Source organism: Physeter macrocephalus, chromosome 14, assembly GCF_002837175.3.
Source record: "Physeter macrocephalus isolate SW-GA chromosome 14, ASM283717v5, whole genome shotgun sequence".
Lineage (NCBI taxonomy): Eukaryota > Metazoa > Chordata > Mammalia > Artiodactyla > Physeteridae > Physeter > Physeter macrocephalus.
In genome coordinates, this window is record NC_041227.1 from 43,915,609 (window position 1) to 43,932,499 (window position 16,891).

At 40.9% G+C, this 16,891-nt stretch overlaps 1 protein-coding gene across 7 annotated transcripts in view; it reads left to right on the forward strand.

Moving 5' to 3' along the window:
* The window catches only part of RALGAPA2 (Ral GTPase activating protein catalytic subunit alpha 2), a 285,791-nt gene that overhangs the window by 45,261 nt on the left and 223,639 nt on the right, over positions 1-16,891 (forward strand). For all 7 annotated transcript variants that reach the window (XM_055090831.1, XM_055090833.1, XM_055090834.1 and 4 more), the window contains exons 4-7: positions 3,707-3,764; positions 13,247-13,290; positions 15,562-15,739; positions 16,597-16,712. In XM_055090831.1, coding sequence (XP_054946806.1) covers positions 3,707-3,764; positions 13,247-13,290; positions 15,562-15,739; positions 16,597-16,712 — 396 coding nt within the window. The remainder of the gene's footprint in view (positions 1-3,706; positions 3,765-13,246; positions 13,291-15,561; positions 15,740-16,596; positions 16,713-16,891) is intronic.

Below are 16,891 nucleotides of genomic sequence, written 5' to 3' on the forward strand. Positions count from 1 at the left end.
GGCCATGGCTCACGGGCCCAGCCGCTCCGCGGCATGTGGGATCCTCCCAGACCGGGGCGCGAACCCGGTTCCCCTGCATCGGCAGGCGGACGCGCAACCGCTGCGCCACCAGGGAAGCCCTTGAAGACTTTTTTTGATTTTTTTCCCCCAGAGAGCCACTTGACTTCATACAGTTTATAGACTGATAGATCCATCCTGCCTGGCACTTGGTGTTTGGCTGACAAAGGTTGTGGGTCCTCTGGGCAAGGGAAACCATTGAGCTCACTTGATTTAATGCTGAAGTCACTTTGTTATGTGGCATCGATTTCCCCACATTTCCAGCATCTTTAGCTTTTTCTAACTAGTTGTCATATCAATTAGTCATAAGTATTTCTAATCTTTAACACAATAAGCCTACAAACACCTGGCACATCCAGAGTTTCTCCTTTGACTTGTGCACGCTTGCTTCTAACTTCTGTTCCCCCGTCCGGCCCCCAGCATCCTTACCTCCTTAGCAGAACTTCAGGAAACAGTTAGTGCTTGGGTTTTACCTCATTTCATTTCAAGCTCTCTCCCAGAAGGGTCTCATATACACACACCTTTAACTGCTGCCTGTTTTCTGTTACCATCCAGATCCCATTTCTATATTCTAGACCCATATACCCGATTGCCTATCAGAATATCTTCAGTAAGGTGGTCCACTGACACCTCAAATTCCAGGATGTCCAGAACCAAACCTGACATGCTTCAATTATGGAATTCCTTCTGGATTTGACATCTTGGATAAAATTATTGCCATCTCCCGAGCCCTCTGGCGGGTGGGGGGTGGGTCATTCTTGAGTCCTCCATTTACCCCAACTACTCGACCTGTCCACCTTGACAGTTTCCCCTTCTGAATGTCACTGTGCCAGCTTCTCCTCTTTACCCTGCTGCCCCTGGTCCAGGCCATTTCACTCCCTGTCTGAAATACTACCACTGCTTCTTCCTGCACGCCCCTCCCTTTCTTCTCAGCCGTCTTATAGAACCTGCTCCAGGGAGAGCATCAACCCCAGCCTCGCCTGCCTCTCCAGGCCCGTCTCCTCCCTTCTCAGCTGCCTGCCCACTACGCTTACTGCCTGCTGCTGTTTGCCTCTGAACCTTCACACACGCTCCTCCTCTGTTCCTGCCCTCCACTTGGCTAATTTAATTAATCTGTAAGTCTTAGCCCAAGTGTCCTCTCTTCCAGGAAGCAATCCATTAAGTCCCCACTGAAGGGAGGCGCTTTCCCCTCACCCGTGTAACACGTCATACAAATTTCTGTCAGGCTTCTTTTTTTCCCTGAATGATATTTTCCTTACCGTCTCTCTTGCCCATGAATCATGAAACCCTTGGAAGTAAAGACAAAGTATTTTATTCGTAGTTATTTTATTTCTGCATTTCAAATGCCAAGCTTTGTAGATATTTTTCACTAAGTGGGGTCTGGCTTGTGTGTGTGTGTGTGTGTGTGTGTGTGTGTGTGTGTGTGTGTGTGTGTGTAGATCTGCCATGTGTGTGTTTGTGTAGGTATGTTTGAGTGTATGTCAGTATTATCACATAGTAAAACAGATTTAAGATACCCTTTAGAATTATGGGGTTAAAAGATAACAAACTAACATGTGCTAGGGGAAGTCTGAAGTGGAAAAATGGAGGAGAGAATTTAGTGATTTTCAGCATGTGGTCAGCTATGTACAGCTTTTAATATATAATCAGAAATAATCTTTGATGGTCTGTGTAGCATTTTCATCTTTGTAGATGTGTAGCGTGTAGAATTTATGACAAATTTATGTAACTAAATACATTTATATTTTATGTTTATCAGATTTTGAAAAACTTAGTTCTTTTAAATGATACAGCTTTTATTTTTTGTTTGGGTTTTCTTTACTAGGTGCAGGGCTAAAAACCGCCCACACATTATTATTTTAATAATAATAATTATTATTAAAATACATTATTAAAATAATGTATTTTAATGTAAATGCCATCACTAATTCAGTGATGTTTAAGGAAATATAAGGTACATATTATGTCAATGTGAAAAGACCATAGCAAAGATCAGGATTACCTATAAAATTCACAATTTCACAAGTAAAAAACATTCAGAATTCTTTTACTGAATATTTATTGAGCACTGACTGTGTGCCAGGCACGCTCCAGGCACTGGGGATATTTCAGGGTGTTCTGGCCTTCATGGGGCTTCCAGTCAGCCAGGGGTGAGGACTGTGCCATGGACGATGGGACAGGTGATGGAGGAGGTGATGTTTACAGTGAGGCCCAGCTGTTGGGAAAGACGTCCAGGCCGGGACAAGTCGTGCCCTTGATAGTCACCCACGTTGGATCAGGTTTACCTGTGGTGGCTTTCCCAGTAGACGTTCTTACACATTGCTTTATTGTCAGGTGGGAACAAATGAGGTAAACACACGTGTATGTTGCTGACCCATTTGGAAAGTTACAACAAGAAAACCAAACCAAACCAAACCCCAAGCTGGCTTGAATGGAAGAGGTAGTGTGTCGATAGCTGCCTGGAAATATACTTATTCCAGAGGTCTGAATATATCAGTAAGCTTTTTACCTTAATCTTTTTTTATCAATTTTTTAATCATAGGAATCTGATATATTTTAAAAAATATTTGTTTATTTATTTGGCTTTGCCAGATCTTAGTTGCGGCACTTGGAATCTTTGTTGCTGCGTGTGGGATCTTTAGTTGCGGCATTCGGGGTCTGGTTCCCTGACCAGGGATCGAACCCGGGCCCCCTGCATTGGGAGCGCGCAGAGTCTTAGCCACTGGACCACCAGGGAAGTCCCTACCTTAATCTTTCAAAATGTTAGACTGTTAGGCTAGGTAAACCTAGAATGAGGATTTTCATAGTAAAATAGAAATATATTATCAATACCAAGGAATGAATTTTAACCAGTGTTTGGATTTTCTACATTTTTTAAAAAGGCAGTTACAGATAGAATACAAAGACTATTATTGCCCAAGAGTAACTTGCCAATACTTGTTGTATAGTGAAAAAAAAGTCGTTCTCATCTGTTTGGGTCTTTCGGGAAAAGCTGCTTTCATTCGCCAAATACTATTGTATATTGTAAATTTGTTCTTTATTGTATCTACCAGAGGCGGCGGTGGGGGGATTCATAACTACAATCCTAAAACTAATTTTTAGCTATTAATTTCAAGAAATTCTTGCCACCAATTTCATTTCCTTATTCCACTGAGTAAGGTCTTATCCTCTTTGTTGTTCATCTTTCTTCCCAATTCTGTTTCTTGTCCAGAGACCAGTGATGATTTTAATGAAAATGGGAAGTGGAAGGTGAAAAAGAAGACACCTAGAGAATCTGGCATTTGAGAGCTTATTCTTGTAATATTTAAGCAATGGCTGTGATTTAATTAAGATAAAATGATCACTTCAGGTTTTTTTTCTTTTCTTTTCTTTCTTATACGGGAGAATTCAAGTTGGGACAGTAATCTCTTTAAAACATTCAGGGAAGGAGGTTTGCTTGGGGCAAGTAAAAGAGACTGTCCCGTTGGGGTCCAAGATAAAGTGCAATATTTATGTTATTACAAAGTTTTTTTTTTCTTTTCTGAAATATATCTATATAGATATATATAGATATACAGCACGTACTATGGGCTAACGTGAAAATGTGTAATTTCATTTGTTGTTTATTTTCTCTTTATGTCTTATCAATTTTTGTTTGTTTGTTTTATAGAAAATACTGCAGTTTCTACCTGAACGAATTTTCTTTCGATGGCATTACCAGAGTATAGGTAAGAACAATTACAAAAATTTTAAGTAATATAGATTTCTTCCAATAGCATTTTCAGTATTGTTTTATATAATCAGCACCATCAAGATAGGTTACAGCAAGGAATATTAATAAGAGTGTGCCAATTAAAGCTGAGACAGTCCCACCTGGACTTCGGAGGGAAGTGCATCATCTGTCTCCTGTTCTAAAAGTGGTTCACAGACCAGCAGCCTCAACCTCACCTGAGAGCTTGTTAGAAAATGCAGAATCTCAGGCCCCAGCCACACCTCTTGAATTACAGCCTGCTTTTCCAACAAGAGTCCCAGGGGATTCCTGTGCACGTAAAGTTGATCTGGAGTATTTTACTTAAATAATTTTACATTTTTTTCTTGCAAGAATATCTTTTAGGCCTTTATCATGGACTCAGAATTATTTTGTTTGACCATTTTAGAATGTGGCAGCAAGAGGGAACTTGAAATAAAGCAAGTTACCGTGGCTACCCTTCTGTCCAGTTCTCGACATCTCACAGTTTACTCTCAATTTACTATTCACATTACAACAAGAGTAATTTGTGGCATTGATTGTGAATTCTACCTTATCTTTAAAGAGTGTCCGGTTTAGTCCTTCTGCCTTAAAGGACTCTGACATTTCCTATAACTTTTCTGCCTCACCAGGTGGTCATATTTGAGGAGAGCATGACCTTATAGTGGAATCTTAACTATTAGATCATTCATTCATTCAAATATTTATTGAGGGAGAGACTTTTGTGTGCAAAGTTCAGGGGCAAAAACAGAGCATCTCACCATGCTGTATTATGTAAGCTGATTGCCTAATGGGGATTAGGTGAGAAAAAACGAGTACAGTATGATCATTGCTCTACAAGAAGTGTAATGGGAGCAAAGAAGAAAAGTTGAATAATCCTATTCAGAGGGATTGAGGAAGCCTTTTGAAAGAGGTCATTTCAATCTGAGCCTTGAAAGATGAGTGTGGGAAGGGCTTTCCAGGTGAGAGATCAATAGGAAAAAGATAGGGAACCTGAAAGAACGTGGCACAGTCAGGGGATGTTCCAAAATTCAGGGCCCTAAACTTAATTTAGGATTATTTATGTGAAAACTGTAACGGATCTTTATATAAACTGAATTATTTAAAGTTATATGTTATAAATGTTATAAATGTAAACAAGGTAAATTATATATACTAAGCACACTATTGAACTGAATGAATAAATCGTTATCTTAAGATCGTGCCTTGGTCTTTCAAGCTTTCAAACACACAAAGTTTTTCTTTAAATTTTAGAGTTGTTGATACCCTTTCTGTTTAACTGATGCTTTGACCTTCTATATTTAAATTAAGGTAAAAATAAAAAAAATTAAACATTAAGTATAAATTAGAGCGACATCACGGGGATTTGTGATGCTCTGCGGTACAGCAGGAGTGGATGACAGTGAAAAATACCTTCATGCAGTGTTTATCTGTGCTCCCTGTAATCCTTCAATGTTGTTTATGTCGTCTGTGTGAAAACCACGCTCATTTTCTTCAGATAATACTTTACAATGTCTGAAGACTAGTAGGCTCCCCTCAGCATGAATGAACTTACTAGAACTATGTGTGGAAATTAACTTGCCACTAGTGTTGTGAAACTTTAGGTACCCAGTAGGCAGTGTGTAGTATCACTTGAACTCTGCCCAGGACCTCGTGGGCTGGTTACAATTGCTGGTACAAGTAGCGTTGGTACCCAGTTTAAGAGTATCTTTCTGAGAACAGTGACTTCTGGCTCAGGGGACTGCAGAGCGCCAGGTCTCCTGAGCCCCTGGGAGAGCAGGTGTTGTCTTTGTCCGTTGTGTAGAATAAGACGGCTCTGTAACTCAGTCAGAATGTATCATGTCTCAGGACATTCAAGTAAGAGCATTTGTGTATCAAGTCATCCTTATTATTGACACTTGTATACTTAATGCTTGAATCAAACAGGCTCTTTTCAGATAAGTAAATTTTTGCACGATTTATCGAAGTGGGTAGAAGTTGGTGTTGCGACGGGCCCACATCCCTTTTCTGATGCTCTTCAGCCTAGATGTTGGTTGAATCAGAGTTTCTCAGATTTCAGAATGGCAGTGTGGTGCGTGGGTGTATAACGACCATCGAGTCAACATCAGTGTCTGTAAGTAACCCGCAGGGGCCTGGGCAGCACCCTGTAACCCAGAGTGTCAGGTTTTCTGTAGCCTGAGGTGTAAGTACTCATCATTGTGAGGTAACTACACCCCGAATAGCCTCAGGCTAGCCCGCTGTTGCCCCCGCATGAGTTCACGTCACGTCAGGTCTTGTCCACTAAAGAATTACACAGAAAGAGAAAAACAAATATCAAATATAATGCATATATATGGAATCTAAAAAAATGGTATAAATGATCTTATTTGCAAAGCCGAAATAGAGACACAGACATAGAGAACAAACGTATGGATACCAAGGGGGTAAGAGGGGGGTGGGGTGAATTGGGAGATGGGGATTGATATATATACACTATTGATACTATGTATAAAATAGATATCTAATGAGAACCTACTGTGCCGCACCGCACAGGGAACTCTACTCAGTGCTCTGTGGTGACCTAAATGGGAAGGAAATCCAAAAAAGAGGGGATATATGTATACGTGGAGCTGATCCACTTTGCTGTACGGTGGAAACTAACACAACATTGTAAAGCAACTATACTCCAATAAAAAAAAATGAAAATGTAGAAACAAACAAGAGTTACACAGAAAAGTTTCTGTTTTCATAGCTTTTTGGATTTTGAAATCGCCAATAAGCGACTGTGGATTTGTAATTCTACACTTTTTTTTTTTTTAATACCTCAGCTGTACCTCTTGCATTCTTCCCAGTTTGTTTGGACCTGTTAAAACTGTTGCTATTTGTCACTCAAGGTCTTGACCAAGTTCGTTATAGAAAGTAAGAAACTGTAGGGAAATACCAGATTTCAAAGGGAAGGAATGTGCCTTGGATCGCTCCTTAGCACTGGCGTCTTGACATGTGCAAAACCTCCGGGGTCAGGGCAGGAGGCTTTTCCCAGCGCCCGGCAGTTTAGGGACCTAAGCTCCCTTATTGCAGGTTTTAACATTCTGTATAGATATCTGGTATTCCTTACATAATAGGAAGAACACTGCTGTGTAAACCTCTTAATTAAATGTTAATTGGGCCTGGTAGGGGCCAAGGTACTCTGAAATATTGGGTTAGCACCTTGGAGTTTGGTTTTCACACCACTGACACAGCATGCTTCCTGCCCCACAGTACAAATGACAACGTTACTAGGCACAGAAGCCAAAAATTTGAGCAACTCCTGTATTTGCAAGTCTTAAAAGCTCTCAGACCCACCGGATAGCCACATTTTACCCTGAGAAGGAAGGAGATAATTTGAAACATCAATTGCCACAGTGTTTGAAGTCGGCTTCTTATCTTGTCATCATGTTTTGTCTGTAGCAAAGAGAGACATTCTATTTCTCTTAAAAGTGTTTTTAGAGGGAAAAAATAGTCTGTAAGGTTTTTAAGGCTGGCTCCTTGCTGTAAATCTGTGAACAAGGAACATGTTTGAACTCTAAGGCTTGCAGTGTGAAATGAACACTGGCTTATTATTCTGAGCATCTGGAGATACTGATTCAAGTGATGTTTGGAGAGTAAGGAGATTAGGGAAGTGGCTGACACAACACTTCTGAACTCTGTGATATATGCTGACCCGTTACTCAACTATTTGCAAATTTCCATTACTAATTACAAATGGAAAAAAGTTTGTTTATTAGATTTTTCTTGAAGTCCATTTTAGGCCAGTAGTAAATCATGGTGGGTAAACATGACTGCTTGAAGCCTTATCTGAGAGTAATACTGAGAACTGACAGGGAGTGAGATGATGACAAAGAATGGCACAGCAGCAAACCAGGGATATTTGGTGCAAGGGCAGGCTGTGGCACCCCTTCATGTGCCCACGTGTCTTAGTACAGGACTCAAGTTATACATGTGTTTGCTTTAAGAAGGTTTACTACTCCCGAGCTTCTGTAAAGAAGATTTTCTGTCCCATTCAGTGTATAGTGCTGCGTCTGTACTCAGTAAATGTTTGCCGAGTGGATATTAAAAATGTTAAAAAAATAAATAACCTTTGGGCTTAAAGGATCAGGCTCAATTTATGAAAGTTCACACATGTACAAAACTTCATACATGGTTTCTATATATGAGTCACTGAATCTAGTTTGTTCAACTAGGTTTTTCTTATACATAGTATAAAAACCAGGTGCATAACTAAACTGAAAATATGTTTATGGCTTTTAAAGAGTATCCTTGCATTGGGTATACCCTGGGCTACCCAGTGGGCTCACATTGCCTGGAATGTGAACACACTCTCTGAGGCTCATTTCTCATAGTTTCTGCTGCTCACTCTTTGGGAGTCTGAGTCTGACAGCCCTCCCAGGGCCCCTCCCCGTCAGCCCACTCTTCCCGAGGGAGTGGGGGCTCCCCAGGCACTTCACACCAGGACTCCCTCAGGGTGCATCGCAGCCAGGCTGGGCTAAGTCCGGGGCCCTGTGTGCCTCATGCCCACCGAGGCCTGGCTGGGCCTGATGCCCTGTCAGCTCACTTGGTGTCCTTTCAGCATCCTGTCTCGCGTGCTTCCCCCATCACTGCTCTGCGTTTCTTCCCCTCTTTCGCCTTTGTGCTCTGCCCTCTGGAAGCCCTCTTCTTGGGTTAAGCGACAGCCCTACAGCCTCGGCCTCTTGCTTCCACCTCCTTGGCTGCAGAAACCTGGGTTTTCTCTGATGCTTCTCTGTCTCCCTCAGGGGTATGGGGGTGAGACCACGGTCTTTTTTCCTTCAAGGCCCATTCCAGACCTCATCCACCATCCCCTCTACGGAAACCTCTCTCCCTTGACAATGCTGCCTTCTTCCCCTTGTTGTTGCCATGTCCTCTGATCTTCTGCTCGCTTGCTTTTCTTTTTTAATGGCTTTACTCTCTCCCAGTCCTTTTCCTTCATGGCAGCCATAGCTGCCCATCAGCCCCTTGACCCCCTCGCCTTCTGTGGCTTCCTGACTTCTCTTCCAACCCTTGTCATGATGCAGATCTCTGTCTGACCACAATCTCCATCCCTGATCTTTCACTCAGTCATTTCCAGGCTACCTGCTCTGTTTTTTATTTTTTTAAAATACAGCTTTTTAAAAGTATAATTGACATAAAACAAATTGTACATGTTTAAAATATACATTTTCATAAGTTTAAGCGTAGGTATACACCTGTGCAGCCGTTGCTGCAATCAAGATAATGAACATAGCCATCACTCCCAAAAGTTTCCTCCAGCCCCATTCCACCCTTCCCCAGCTCATCCCCTAGTCCTCAGGCAACCACTGATCTGCTTTTTGTCCTTATAGTTTGATTTTTTTTAGAGTCTTATAGAAATAGAATCATGCAGTTTACTCTTTTTTGTTTGGCTTCTTTCACTCAATATAATTATTTTGAGAGTCATCTGTGTTGGTGCATATATTAATAGTTCATTCCTTTTTATTTCTAAGTTGTACAGTGGTCCATTGAATGGATATACCATAGTTTTTTTTATCCATTCATTTGATGATGGGCCTTTGGGTTGTTTCTAGTATGTGGCTACAAATAAAGCTACTGTAAACATTTGTGTACAAGTCTTTGTGTGTGGACATGTGCTTTCCAGTCTCTTGAGAATGGAATGGCTGAATCAAATAAAGACATATGTTTAACTGCCAGACTATTTTCCCAAGTGGTTGTACCATTTTACATTCCTGCCAGCAGTGTGAGAGTTCCGATTACTCCACATTCTCATCAACACTTAGTCTTATCAGTCTTTTAATTTTAGCGGTAGTGGTATCTCGTTGTGGTTGTAATTTGCATTTCTCTAACGACTAATTATCTTGAGCATCTTTTCATGTGCTATTTGCCACCTGTATGTCTTTGGTGAAGTGTATCTTTGAATCTATTGCCTATTTTTCAATTGAGCGTTTTCCCCGCAATACTGAATTTTAAGAATTCTTCACATATTCTAGTTATAAGTGTTTTAATCAAATATATGATTTGAAAGTACTGTCTTCCCGGCTCTGTCTCATCTTTTCATTTCTTTAATAGTGTCCTTCAAAGAGTAGAAGTTTTTACTTTTGATGAAATCCAATTTATCAATTTTGCTTTTATGGATTGTGCTTTTGGTGTCATGTCTAAGGAATCTTTGCCTAACCCAAGATCACAAAGATCTTCTCCTGTGTTTCCTTCTAGAAGTTTTATAGTTATATATTTTCACATTTAGGCCCTTGATTCATTTTGAGATAATCATTGTTAATTTCAGCTTCCTCCAGTAAACTGCTGCTCCCCCCTGTGCTTAGATGTTGTAGTGCCAGAAAGTCCTGTGCTTCTGCCCCACTGGCACTTTCAGCAGAGCTTGTGCACCAGCACCCACGTGGCATTTCTCCATGTTCTTGCCCCTTCTCTGATGTCATACCGCCATTGCTTATTAATTGGTTTGAGGCATGATGCATACACAGAGGGAGGTTTTTTTAAATTAAAAATAAATAAGAAAGAATTTTATAATGTTAAAGTTAGATTTGACACATCTTTGTGAAATTGTGGCCTTCAAAATATCTTTAAAATATCTTGAAAAGATTGCCACTTTATCAGGAGAAATCTTCAAACATTGCAATTCTTATCAGTGAGATAAGCAAAGAAGTAGACTTTGAAAACATTGATTAATTTGCTTCCATTAAAGGCAGGAAAGTAAAATTATAATACATTCTGTGTTATAAATATTTAAGCTAGTGTTATTTTTCATAATACTTTTTCATTTTTCAATATTGAGCTTTCTGATTTTTCAATATTTTTCAATTACTTTACTGTACTCATTCATTTATTCTTTTTTCACATGAGTCAATATAGTGGCAGTCAGTAGGGTTGAAGAGGCACATAAAAGAGATGGAGGTAGGTATAATCACAGTTTGGTTGAGGAGTTTAAAAATCCAAACAGAAATGATATACAGAGAGAAGCTTTTTGAAATTAAAATGAAACGGTTTTCATAATGGTAAAGTAAAAGTAGAAATATCTTTGTGAACTTAGGGTCTTTAAGAAATACCTAATGTGGCCAGGGAAGGCTCTCAGGTACTCATCACCAATTCTCATGTTGAAACCCTCTGACATGTGCCTGCACTGCACACATTTTTCTTTATAATGTTGATCTCATTTAAAAAGAGGTCCTTAGAGAATAGCTGTTGCCCTGTCTTTCGGGGGGAATGTGCTTCGCACGTACCAGACACTGTTCTAAGCATGTATATAAACTCATTTAAACCTCATTACAGTGCTCTCTGGTAGGCACTGTTATTATCCCATTTTACAGATGAGAAAACTCAGGCATGGTGAAAGTAAGTAAGTGACCCAAGTTACACAGTAAGCACAGAACCTAGATTTGAACCCTAGCAGTCTGGCTCCTGAATCTGGCTTGCAACTGCTAAGCTGCACTGCCTCACACATCTGAGAGTTTCTGAATACAGCAGGATGGAACAGATCAAATATATATGTATTAGTTTTCTATTGCTGCTGTAATGAATTAACAGAATCATTTCAAAAAGTAGGGTACTGTTGACAGATATGGGGCATAGATCCTATATGTCTCTTTGTAAAGTCTGTCCTTTTCCTATGTATTTTCTCCTCCCTATGTAGGGAAGTGTGGATATAGGCAACTATGGGTAGGCTGAGAGTTTAAAATAAAAATGTTGAGCCCATTTCAAGAAGGGGAAGGAAGGACTGACAACCCCACCGTGGTCACACACAATGAGCAGGAGAAAGTGTTTCTGAGAACGTGTTGCAAGATGATGGATTTGCCGGATGTCTGGGAAGAGAGCTGTCTGTGCAGACTTTATCCCGAGTCTCCCGGGAGATGAGGTTCTGCTGGCTCTGCCAAGCCTCGGGAGGTCCTCATGGGCATAATGGAGCAAAATACTAAGCTGAGGCAGAGTGGACTTGGTCCAAGAATGGATGAACAGGGAGGCAAGGGACGAGGACCAGGTGGAGGACAGGTGTGGGATAAGTAGTCCCGTGAGCACAGGCACTCAGGGCTCGGCTGTGAGAGAGCCCAGCCTAGTCAATGCTGACTCTGGACCCCAAATCACTGGACGTACTTTGGTGACAGATGTGGAGGGAAGTGGGCGTTTTAACTTCCTACTTCTTCACAAACCATTAGTAATTCAGTGCTGCAACCTAGTCACGACGATGGTGAGTTCCACCGAGCCCAGCGTTAGGTGTTATCAACAGTACAGCAGATAGCTGTACAAGGTTCCTTCAGAAAGCCAATGATTTCATTCCAGGTAATGAATTCCTAAAGTGTATGCATTTAACCGACATATGTGTATCTGTCCACATAGATACGACCTGTAGCAGTTGTTGAGGCACTGGCTCTATTTCATCAAAATATGTTGGTGGTGTAAAGTGACTTGATATCCAATTTTAAAATATTGCACGAAACTTTCCATCAGGAAATCTAAATAATTTTTTTTCTCAAAATTTGGGAAAAAAGGTTCTGTCGCTTAAGACTTCCAATTTATTTTTATTTTAAACGATTACTTCCTTTTTGAGGTTGAGATCTCATTTAGGGACTACATGTGATACTGAGGTGTGATTGCCAAGCCATCTCCATGCTAAAGGCATGAACACCTCTAGCGAGTAATAGGTACTATGTCGCCGTCCTCATGAGGGAGACTTCTTCCCCAAGTGGGCTGCAGCACCAGCTGGTGTAGTTCTGAGGAAACCTTGAATCCCTCTCCTCAACAGTGACCGAAGTGCTCTGCTAGATGATTTATTGATGGACAGAACCCATAAATGTGGTTGTCATTGCAAAGAGAGAGACATGCTGTCCTGAATATTTGCAAAATGGTCTTGTAAAAATGTTTTGTGAGTGGTAGTTTTATATTATGTTTTCCTTTGAGATTTAAAGAAATCATTCATTTTGTGCCTGACAGAGGCATTTGCACATAATCCACTGTGGGCATTTGGGTTACCTTAATATCAATCACTTTGACTCTTTTAAAAGAATTTTGAAGAGGTTCATACTTAAAGTATTTTTATCCTAACAACATCTCTCCTTCTGTGACATTGCTTTGCTTCTGAAGGTCAGCCTTCTTCCTTTTATTTTTAAAAAATGATATCTTTTGTCATAAGTACATTTTTTCTTTCTAAAACTAATTTTAAAAAAATAGGTCTTAGGGGGCTTCCCTGGTGGCGCAGTGGTTGAGTCCGCCTGCCGATGCAGGGGACACGGGTTCGTGCCCTGGTCCGGGAAGATTCCACACGCCGCGGAGCAGCTAGGCCAGTGAGCCATGGCCGCCGAGACTGCGCGTCCGGAGCCTGTGCTCCGCAATGGGAGAGGCCACAACAGTGAGAGGCCCGTGTACCGCAAAAAAAAAAAAAAAAAAAAAAAAAGGTCTTAGATATGCATTCACATACTCCATTTATAATTCATTGTTTTAAACTTTCAGGCTCAACGTTAAAGAAGCTTCTACACACTGGAAATTCTATTAAGGTATTTATTTTAGATGAAAGTATAATGGCTTTTTTCATTACTCTTAAACTTATTCATGCCATAAAATGACAAAATTAGGCCATTTTGAAAAAAAAATCTTTAAAAGCCATTTAACTTAATTTTTATTTTAATTGAGAAATGATATGACAATATTGTTAGAGTTTTTATACTTACATCATAATTTATTGTGCTAGACATTTTAAACATTATTAGGAGAAAGTGGCTTGGCATTCGGAGTTTGGAATCCTGCGTTCTAATTTCATTTCTGCCATGTACAGAACCACCGGCGAGGTGCTGACTGCTTCAGCTTTATCATCAGAAAAGAGAAGTTGAACCAGATCCTCCCTAAGCTTCAGAGCTAATGTGCCTGATTCTGTTCACCCCAGTAATCTTGTTGTTAAAAATTATAGTTGTCTCTCAATTATTTTTTGCTATTTTTGAGAATGCTTGTGGGGAAGAAGAGCAGCAGAGGCTTACTCTTGAATGTTTATTTACAGCAGATTGATCTTGTAATTTAGGTTAAAATTGGCTTATTTTAAAATGGATGTGCCTTTGTAAAAGTATACCATTTGATGCTGGAATAAGATGACCCTAAAACATAAGTGGCAAAAGAAGCCAGCCTGGGATGTATGTTTTATGGAAGATAATTCACTTCATAGCTATTTAATTTATGTGTATGCCTTTAATAAGCTAATACATTTTTGGTTTTATATCAGTTTAAACAATCCTAGCCACTCAAACTGGTTAGGTTCACTCTCTCTTACCTGTTGGAAAAAAAGAGATGAGCTGTCCCTAGTTTCATGATTGTTCCATATTTTGTCCCTCCTATTTTAATTAATGGTCTTATAGCTAAAACTTACCAGCTTGTTATCTTCTGTTTATCATTGGACTTATTTATATTTAATTATCTTAATGCAGTTAACATAAAAAATTGGAGATTTGTGATCGAAGTATGCAGAAAATTTTCTCTTGTTAAATTTGATATAATTTGGTTAGATATACATAGAGCCCTGTCATTTTTTGTTGGGTGCTGAATAGCATTATGTATTCAGCATTGTCACTACTCATCTTACCTGCTGGGCAGGTGTGAATGGCTGAGCAGAGCAGAGCAGTGCTGAGTCCAGGGCATGTATGGAAGGGTATCATGGGATCAGTGTTGATGGGGTATCTGTCTTGGTGTATTTGACTTCTCTGGGGGGTCAGCCAAGCTTTTCTCTCTCCCTCTCTCCCTCTCTCCCTCTCTCCCTCCCTCCCTCCCTCCCTCCCTCCCTCCCTCCCTCCCTCCCTTCCTTCCTGTCTCTCCTCCTCCTCTTACCTTTTCTGCAGAGCCTGGGGCTTGGCTTGAACACTTGCTGTGGAGGAATCAGCACCACTTTGGTGTCACTGAAAGGAGATCAGGCAGCCCCTCAGTTGTCTGTATTTGGAGCTCACTACATCTTTCAGCTGCGTCTGACATTTTTTCATCTCCTTTGCTTATTTAACCTCTTTTATTGACATCATCTTCCCAGCCATTTAGGAATATAAAAATGGAGTTACCTGTGTTTATGAATTCTAGGAATGGGAAGTTGAAAGTAAGTGCAGAGGAGGAAAAAGGGCACATCTGCCTATATTGATATTTTCTACCGGTGATGCCAACGATTTGGAGCATGGCAAAGGGTAGGAGAGAATAGAGTAGGGACACAGACAGGGGAGCCAGGTCTTCAGGGTCCTATTCAGCTCTAAGTGTTCTGATTTTCAAGAACATCATACGTGTGCATAATGTAGTGACATGACAAAAATTCTATCCAAAGCACAGTGTAAGTTTGGAGGATGATTCTCTTTGCATTGTTTTCATGAGTATTCACGCGTTGATGGTATGGGTGCTGTTGCCATAAAGAATGAAATACTGCTAATAGGAAATGCTTAGGTAGCACTTATGTGAGCTGGGCAGTTCTAACTCCCTCACCCCATATCAGCACTTTGTGGTGAACTCTGTTATCATCCCTGTTTTACAGATGGGGGCGCCGAGGCACAGAGGAGTTAAGTGGTCCTCCACGGCTCACAGCTAAAGCTAGAAAGTGGCTGAGGCTGCACTGGAACTCAGGCACTCTGGCCCTCGTGCTGGGTGGCATTGCCCTTGCTTTCTGGTCACTCAGGGAGGGACTTGGTGCAGGACTTCAGTAATGCTTTTAGCTTCTAGTTTATTTTCCCCCAGAACCAATGCTACATTGCAATGCATTTCTACAAATACATGTACGTATTTACTTTTGTTGCCTTTGATATTGTTTTTAGATAAGATGTGAAGGAATCAGGCTGTTTCTCCTGTGGCTTCAAGCACTTCAGACAAACTGTGCAGAAGAGCAGGTGCTGATCTTTGCTTGCCTGGTGCCCGGTTTCCCAGCCATCATGTCGTCCAGGGGGCCCTGTACACTGGAGACACTCATCAATCCTGGCCCCAGCGCAGCTGACGGTGAGCGATGGTGGCACATCTTACAGGTGGAAACAACCCTCCAAGTTGCGTTGAGGAATTCCTTGGTCTGTCCTTTTCCTGAATAGAAACCTTGGTTTCATAGATGGGTAGTCGTGTTTCGTACTCACAGTAGATTCTTACAAACATTAGAACTGACAGAGTTGGAGCCTGTTTTATATGAAATGATGACCGGAGAAATTTACTGGAGTGGTGGAAACAGGAACGGAAGGGAGGGGACGGCTGTTGGCAGGAGCAGAGACACATGGTACGTCCGGAGTGAGTGCTTTTGTTGCTGTTAATGAGATTTAAATCCGCCTCCCAAACTGCTGCCTGTTGCCCTCATCGCGATTGTTCTATAAGTGGGCGTTCATCTGCTCCCCCAGGCTCTTTCTTGCCAGCTGTGTATTTTCATGCAGCCTTCATGGAAGGACAGTGGTGGCCTCACCAGACTATTAATGCCAGCCATTTGTGCCCAGTGAGTTTTCAAGGAACTTGCCCGTTAGGGCCACTGATTTATTACTGCCTATCACTTTATTACCCAGTGACAGGTATTTGATCTTGGGCTGGCCAGAATGTGAAAGGGAAAAGAATGGTCCAGTGAGGGAGGTGGCTTCATGGACATCTGTCCCCTGTGTCAGATGGGCCTGGCCTGAAGTGTGAGCAGTTCCAGTGGTTGGTACATATATTTTATTTTATTTTTTTGAAATTTTTATTGGAGTGTAGTTGATTTACAATGTTGTGCTAGTTTCTGCTGTACAGCAAAGTGAGGTACATGTATTTTAATAGAGGCCATTTTTCAAAGCGCTGTTTGAAATGTAACTTTGGTGAAAGAGGTTTCCTTATTTTCCACTCTGCAGCAAAGATATATCCAGAAGAAATCACGCCACTCCTGCCAGCCATATCAGGGGAAAAGATCACTGAGGACCAAACATGCTTTTTTCTTCAAATACTGTTGAAATATATGGTTACTCAGGTATGAGCAAAATCGTGGATAATTCAGTGATGGTTGTATTCTCAGTAGGAAAGAGAAAACATTGCTTCTTTTCTTCCTCTTTGTTCATATTTTATATTTTTGCTTTTTCTTTGAGGTGATTTTATTTGGTATTTCACTAAACATAGAATGCATGCCAGGACACTTCAGCAGAGACCAGG